The following is an 8,164-nucleotide window of genomic DNA, read 5'->3' as shown; positions in this document are numbered from 1 at the left end:
AGAACTCTGATCATATTTTTTCACATTTTTTCATAATAAATCATAAAATAGCATAAAGCTATTAGTTTAGGTTAGTATTCTTAGATACTGATTTTGCAGACTGCAGTCTCTAATATTTGTTTTAAAAGTACATTTTTTCATACATTTTTTATATTCATTTTTTTATTTTGATTCTTACAATTTATTTGCCTGCGGGCGCCCATAATCCCCTTCAAATTTTTTTTCAAATATTTAACTCTACTTCAATTTTTTAAAACCATTTTTTAAATTTTGATAACAAGTTAGGCCTTCATAAAAATTCATTGTTTCATTATCTCATTATTGAAAATAAAGCTATGAGTTTAGGAATACTGATATTGTAGACTGTCTTTAATATTTGTTTTTAATGTAAATTTTTTCATAAATATTTTAATTTGATTCTATAAATTCATTTGCCGCGGGCGCCTAAGCCCCCCTTCCAATTTTTATTTTTAAATTTAAATCCCATCACTTTTTTTTATAATTTTTTTTATTTTGATTCTTACAATTCATTTGCCTGCGGGCGCCCATGAACCCCTTCCCATTTTTATTTTTAAATTTATATTCTATCATATTTATATAAATTTTTTTATTTTTTAAAGAATTCTGCAGTTCGATGTGATACTTATCATCTTTTGAATTTCTACTGCTCGAAAGACTTTATGTGCAAATCCTAATTTAAAGTAAGTAAAAAAATGCTTCAAATAAGTTTTTTAAGTTGCTTAAACATATTTTGAACTAATATATTATAGTTAAAATATTTAGTTTGTACTGTTGTTATAGATATTTATATTTTTGTCACAAATTATTACTTAAAAATAAAAACAATGAATAAAATAAATGTTTTCAATGCAAAATTACGTATTTCATTATACTTGTAGGTATAGTGTAGGTATAATGTATAATATATAATATATAATGTATAATTACCTTTATATTGTAGACAATTTATCAAAAATTAATAATATTTGGTATAATTTTGATATAATTATCCAGTGACTGCTTGACAATGGCTAATGAAAATAGCGCACGTTCTATTTCAGTAAAAAATATTAGTCATGACTGAAGACAAAAATGTTTTTTTTGTTTACGCTTTATCAGTGTGCGTGTTTTCCATAAAATATAAATGTTTTATTTTTGATTAGTCATAACTCATAATAAAGCGACTTTAGTCGCTTTAAAGCAGTTTTGCTTTACCGATGTGCGGTCACCCTTAAGCAATTTTTCATACAATTTAAAAATATTAAGAATACAAAGGTTTTATTTTTCTTATAACAGACAGAATTATCCTGCTATTCACGAAATTTGGTCGTAAGGATATATTATATTGTGTTCATGGAATCTAGGACATTTCCCCATATGCTTCTTCCTATCCGTTTATTATTTAAATTTACACAAATGTATGTTAAACAGAACCAAGTAACCAACCCCCTGACTTTAATTATTAGATTGAATTCACCTATCTGCTATCATCACATTTTAAGTTAAGAACATTACCTGCCATTATTTATTTACCTGTGTTCCTATGTTGGCTATTTTATATTTTAATTTTTATGTAAGTTATAAGCGTTTAAATAATTAAAATTGTATAAAAATTAAAATATAGTAAAAAAGCTAACATGGAGACACGTAACGTTGTTAGCTTAAACTTTAATAATTGGTGAATATTGAACTCAATATATTATTACAATTTACAAGTAACAACACAGAGTTGGTTTTGACGAATATACATTTGCCATACTCCTTGTGGGTCAGAGAAATAAAACAAATGGTGAGCTGACAATTGACATCCTTTCAATAATATATATATATTGATTTAGTGAGAAACTTTGGGTGTCATCAAAAACCTTAGGCACAGCCGGAAAACGTCCAAATGGCAATTACCTACCATTATAATATTATTTATGGTACTACTACAGTAGTTGTACTTCGGCACTTCTTGCATAACTGTATATCTGCTGCAGTTGTACCTACAAGTGTACTAGATATCGATCACGATTAATTAGCCTTTCACTTTGTATATTAAATAGTTAAAAATGTATACATTGAATGTTGAGAATTAAAAAATTCTTATATCATGATATCAAATATGGATTATCGTTGATTATAGAATTTTCTTCTTCGCAATCTTGATTTTATCAGTGTAGTCAAATACTCAAATATTTTAAAATTATAATTTTTAAGTATTTCGTGCGGTACAGAATGTTTTTGTTATCATTACTCTTTGTTATCTATTATACAAATATACAATAACCATAACTGTATTACATTGGACGTTTACGATTTACATTTGCGGATCCGGTGTTTGGGTTAATTTAATATTTTAATTAGTAATTACTGTAAATCTACTCTAGTAAGAGAATAATTATTGCATATTTGCATATCTGCATAAGTAATTCAATCATAAGTAACATATAAATTCAAACGATACTACTCGACAGTCATCACTACGCAATTTTTTTGGTATACTTTTTAATAATAATCATAATATGATCTGTGATCTCATTACTCATACAAGTTAAAGTTAATGTTCTTATTCACTATTATTATTATTGGATACTGTTGTGTAGATTAGACTCTAACCTATACATTTATAATTATATAATATCATCTGAATTTAAAAACATAATGACTGTAATTGTTTTATTATAGTTAGTAATGAATTATTTTCCCAAAAGTTTATTAGAAATGAACGGGTACAAATTTTTTTTATTTGGTTGCTTGTTTACATCTCTTACTTGGTCTCTAAGTTTGTATATGTATTGGAAACTTAATACCAGGCCTGATAATTACTCACATGTAAAACTCTTTCGAAAAGAGAATACTTTTGAGTATGTGAAAAAACAGAAATCTAAATACTTTAATAATCATATGGATAAAAATGGTTAGTGTACACGCATGTTACTTATTTAATACTTATCTTATTTACAATTATTTATCTAATTCTTTTATTGACAACATTTTTGTGTAGATCTTAATGATTTAGGAATCATTAAAACTGATGACGATATGGCTACCAGGGATAAAGGATACAAAGATCATGGTTTCAATGCTTTGGTTAGTTTGAGACTAGGTAATTATCGTGAGACATTACCTGACACTAGGCATCAATTGTAAGTTAAAGTTGAGTTTGAAAAAGTATAAAATGCAATTTATACATAATAAATAATTATATTTTTTGTATTTTTTTTTACAGATGTTCAACGATAAAGTATGATCAAAACTTACCCAGTGCTAGTATTATAATTTGTTTTTATAATGAACACCCACAAGCTCTTTTTAGAACTATACAGTCAGTCATTAGACGTACACCAAAAAACCTTTTACATGAAGTCATACTAATTAACGATTTTAGTGATTCAGGTTAGTAAAATCCAAAAGTAATTTTCTTTGGTTTTTGTTTTGTATAATCATAATTAATTTCCTTTTTGTTATAGAAAATCTTCACCAAGTAGTAGACCAATACATACATGATGAAATATTACAGGGTATAGTCCATCTTAAAAAAACCAATAAAAGAGAAGGACTTATACGTGCAAGATTATTTGGAGCTAATTTAGCAACTGGTCAAGTAATTAAAGGACTACATATTTATTTTATAATTATTATTCAATACATTTATGTAGACAAATATTTATTAGTGTAAGGTATTTGGTCTACAATAATAGATGAAATAATTAAATGTTTAAAAAGTATAAGAATATGTTGTGTAACATTTATACAATAAGTCACACCAACTCCCATAAGTATATAATATAAACTTCAATTAGCTACAATGTGTTGCAATCAGTATTATGCGTATTAAATCGATACCGAGCGCATCGTTCCTCTAACCACCTGCACTTAATTCATTTAGTCTTAGTTTGATCAATAATTTATATTCACAATTTTAAAATCAGTATATAAAACAATTGATGTCATGAAATTAAAAATAAAATAAGTCTGTCTTGTGTAATAGTTATAAACTGCTTTTTATCGTAAAACCTTGTATGTGTATTTTTTCTAAACTATCACAAACTAATTGTGATGTATTAATTTTCTTCTTTGCTTAACTAATTTTTAAAATTTGTTAATTTCTTTCATTTTAACAGGTTTTAATATTTCTTGACAGTCATGTTGAAGTAAATACTGATTGGATTCAACCACTATTGACAAGAGTTCGTAATAATCGCACACAAATTATTGCGCCTATTATTGATATTATTCAACCAGATACATTTGATTATAAATCATCTCCATTAGTGAGAGGTGGTTTTAATTGGGGATTACATTTTAAATGGGATAGTTTACCAAAAGGTACCCTAGTTACAGATAAAGATTTTGTGAAACCAATCAAGTAATGTATTATTTACTATACAATATACAATTAATTTTCTTTTATAATCCATATTTATTTTAATTGTAGGACACCTACTATTGCTGGAGGACTATTTGCTGTTGATAGAGAGTACTTCAATGAAATTGGTCAATATGATTCTGGAATGAATATTTGGGGTGGAGAAAATTTGGAGTTATCATTTCGAGTAAGAAATAAATGATACCATGTCTATTCTAAATGATTTATAATGCATGAGTAAGTTATTTATCTTAGACATTTGAGTTAACCTATTTATAACATGACATTTATTTAGAATCACTTTAAATATACATTGTTTTTATTTTTCATTTTTAGGTATGGATGTGTGGAGGTTCTCTTTACATTGAACCATGTTCACGCGTTGGACATGTATTCCGTCAGCATCGACCATATTCAGCTCCAAATCATGAAGACACAATGGCTAGAAATTCTTTGCGCCTAGCAAATGTGTGGATGGATGATTTTAAAGTGAGTTCTTAATTCTTGGTAGTGGTCTAATATGATATCTATTTTTGTAAAAAGTATTATAAGTATGATCTAATAACTTTATTTATTCTATTTTGGCGGCTGGAGCCTCCTTTTTTTAGGATGTCATTAATTTTTTATTTGCTTAGCGTGTTCCTAGTCTTTATAGGGAGTAGGGACCCCGTGAAATATTTATGGAAGTATGGAAAAATTAAACCGTACATTATTTTTAGGCTAAATTTTTTGTTACATGGTCCAGGACTTTAGTATTTTTTTTTTGGGGCCCCTTAAAAAAACTGATCCATGGGCCTTTAGTGTTCCAGACCGAGACTAAACATGGCCTAAGTATTAACTGTGCATGTGTGTAGATATGTGAGTGTACATATAAATGTATAATTGTGACAATAAACTCAAAACTCAATAACCAAATATAGGTATCGGTATATCCCACAGTAAAGATATAAGATACACTTAACAGTTATATTAAACCAAAATTCAGGTCACATATATTTTTATATATTATATATAAGTCAAAATATATCACTAACTTGTACATTCACTCATTCATCGCATATTTCAAAACTACAAAAACAAAATGTGTGAACTTAAATTTTGAATAATGTTTCCACTAATGATCAGATGTGTAAGAAGAAAGGATTTTCCAATGTTCGTATTTTAAAGTGGTGGTCAAACAGGAATCTTGAAATTCATGGAGGAAATTGAAACTTTTTTTGTTGTTTAAAATGGTGGCCATTGGTTGCAGGTTATATTATATAGTAATGGTAGAAATTAGTATTACATTTTTTTTTTATAAAGGATTGCCATTGGTTACTTGGATAGATCAGGTATAAGCATGCATCTTGCAAATTGTCATGCTTATGGACTGGAATAAAGAAACTATATCTTATAAAGAAACCAAATGTATGTGTGTAGCTTATAAACACTAAAACTACTCAATTGAATTTGACAAAAATCTCAGTGGTTTTTTTTTTAGAGATATCAGAAAAGTTTAGAGAGTATAGTGGGTAGTAAATTAAAATAGATAAGTAGTTAAAAATATACAAAGTATTAAATCCAATTTGCGCTTGCAATTGCCCATCTAGGTTAAATTATTTCACAAAGCTTGGTATACTGACTCTGATTTGTCTGTGAACTAAGTTATTACTAAAACTGAGATACACTCAAACCGTGATACGCCTATATAACAAATAATATACAATATAAGATTGGCCAAAAAAACCGTATCCTGGCAAAGTCAGGATGTTCAGCTAGTTATATAATTATTATCATAGATGTATAAATTATTTATATGACTATGATCACAATGTAGATCTCTTGTTTTTGTACATGAAATTTTGTACCGCTTTCATATTTACTATACTTTTCTTTTAATGATTTAATAAAATTCTATTTTACAGAAATTCTTCATTAGTAAACGAATGGATTTATTGCGTATAGACTATGGTGATGTGTCTGAAAGAAAAGCTTTACGTACTAAATTGGGATGCAACAATTTTGAATGGTACTTAGAAAATGTCTATCCTGAAATGTTATTACCAACTGATGAAGCTGATCGCCTTAATAAAAAGTTAGAAAATGTTGACAAACCCATTTTTCAACCATGGAATAAACGAATTCGTAACTACACTGCAAAATTTTTAGTAAATATTTTTTTTTTTTGTTATATGAATGCATAATTATTAATTATTGTTCTGTTGATCTTAGATTAACTTAAGCAATACAAATTTGTGCATTCATCCAATAAAAGGACACCAAACCAAAAATAGTAGACTAGTTCTTAGATCTTGTATTCGCAACAAAGAACAGGTAGGTATTTTGATTTACATAAAACTACTGATTTTTAAAATTTTGAAATTATTTTAGATATGGTATGAAACGGATAAAGAAGAATTAGTCTTATCAAAACTCTTATGTTTGGATAGTGCTTCAGGCAATCCAATTATAGGAAAGTGCAGTGAAACTGGAAGTTCTCAACGTTGGAAACACACTGATGATGTATATTTATTATTTATCATATTTAATATATTTTTTTTTAAATTTAAATCTGAATTTTTCAAAGATAGGTGTAATATTTTGATTTAATGACTAAATTACATGTGCATGTGTGTGCGTAATATGTATGACGCGGGTAATTGGTGTGGAGTATTTGAGTATACATACACAAAGACGAGTTGTGAGCCCGTGACCAGAAGGAGCAAAAGAATTGCCTAAATACAACTTCTTAAAAATGACACTTTTACAGGGAGCCCTAAAATTTAAAAACAAAATTCTTTGAAACTAAACTCTGGTGAAAGTTATCATGTCTTGGCAAAAAAAATAGTCATTTTAGCGGCTACATTGACTTTAACATAGAAGACTTCAAACACAAAATAGTACCATTTCTTCTTGGGACAATATACAAACAATTTATAGACCTAGTCATTTGTATACACAAAATGTGATAGCATAATTATTATTGATCAAAGAATGAATCCATTACATCTAAATGTTTATTGATTACTGTGTATTAAATTCTTATTTTGTTGACCATAATAGTATAATAATTTATTTCAATAAAAAAAAATTTGTTTAAATCATTTTATAGATAAATAATTACTTTGGAACTATAGTATATATATCCAATATATTTGCCTAAAGAATTAAGGCACTTCAAACTAGTTTCTTCAACATTTTTTTAAACAATTTTTATCACTTATTAGTTATGCTCTATTTTTTATTTTTATAAAATTTACTAACACGTAATAAGTGTTTTAGGAAACTAATAAGTTCAATATGTAAACATTCAAGTTTCAATTTTTATTTTAAAATGTGCCCATATTTAAAAGACATTTGAAAAAGTGTACACAGAAAAACAACATTGTAAAACTAATTTATTTCTGAATTATTTTTTTTTTTGGTTTGAAATTTAAAATTATAATCACTATTTCTTAAAAATTTCATAATTTAATGTTTTTGAAAATATTGTTTTATTTTTGTTTTTTATAGAAGGGAACTGCATTTTATAACTTAGCAGCTGGAACGTGTCTAAGTGTGAACGAGAAAAGGATAAATGCAGAAGTTGTAATGAATATTTGCAATAACGAAAGCTCATACAACAAATGGAATTTAGTTATTGTTTAATTTACAATACTTTAAAAATGTTATGGGATGTGTTTTATTGATGTAATTAACTTGAACAGTATTATCTTATCAAATAACTTGTATCGATCTATAGCCATAAAAACAAATTTTGTAAAGTATAATAAAGTAAAATATATTAAATATCTATATTTATATTATATACAATTTAAAGTAATACTATTT

General features: G+C 26.8%; 1 protein-coding gene across 2 annotated transcripts; it reads left to right on the top strand.

The window, feature by feature from the left end:
• The first annotated feature begins 1,617 nt into the window (after positions 1–1,617).
• LOC111042434 (polypeptide N-acetylgalactosaminyltransferase 35A-like) lies at positions 1,618–8,141 on the top strand. 2 transcript variants are annotated; one of them, XM_022327051.1, is made up of 12 exons: positions 1,618–2,481; positions 2,697–2,902; positions 2,990–3,131; positions 3,215–3,381; positions 3,456–3,589; positions 4,110–4,354; positions 4,424–4,541; positions 4,691–4,843; positions 6,259–6,501; positions 6,566–6,667; positions 6,725–6,856; positions 7,847–8,141. In XM_022327051.1, the coding sequence occupies exons 2-12, from the start codon at positions 2,707–2,709 to the stop codon at positions 7,979–7,981; spliced, it is 1,767 nt and encodes a 588-aa protein (XP_022182743.1). In that variant the 5' UTR covers positions 1,618–2,481; positions 2,697–2,706; the 3' UTR covers positions 7,982–8,141. The 2 variants fall into 2 exon arrangements, with proteins under 2 accessions (XP_022182743.1, XP_022182742.1); XM_022327050.1 differs by having other exon boundaries at positions 1,618–2,902.
• The last annotated feature ends 23 nt before the right edge of the window (positions 8,142–8,164 follow it).

This window comes from Myzus persicae, unplaced genomic scaffold, assembly GCF_001856785.1.
Source record: "Myzus persicae strain clone G006 unplaced genomic scaffold, MPER_G0061.0, whole genome shotgun sequence".
Lineage (NCBI taxonomy): Eukaryota > Metazoa > Arthropoda > Insecta > Hemiptera > Aphididae > Myzus > Myzus persicae.
The sequence above is the reverse complement of the archived record's forward strand: the minus strand, read 5'-3'. Positions and strand labels throughout refer to the sequence as shown.

Excerpts from the sequence above, each read along its gene's own strand:
- LOC111042434 (XM_022327050.1), top strand. The coding sequence starts at position 2,677 with ATGAATTATTTTCCCAAAAGTTTATTAGAAATGAACGGGTACAAATTT. Across the intron at positions 4,542-4,690 it reads ATTTGGAGTTATCATTTCGA|GTATGGATGTGTGGAGGTTC; the intron begins GTAAGAAATAAA and ends TTTCATTTTTAG. Across the intron at positions 6,502-6,565 it reads ACTACACTGCAAAATTTTTA|ATTAACTTAAGCAATACAAA; the intron begins GTAAATATTTTT and ends TGTTGATCTTAG.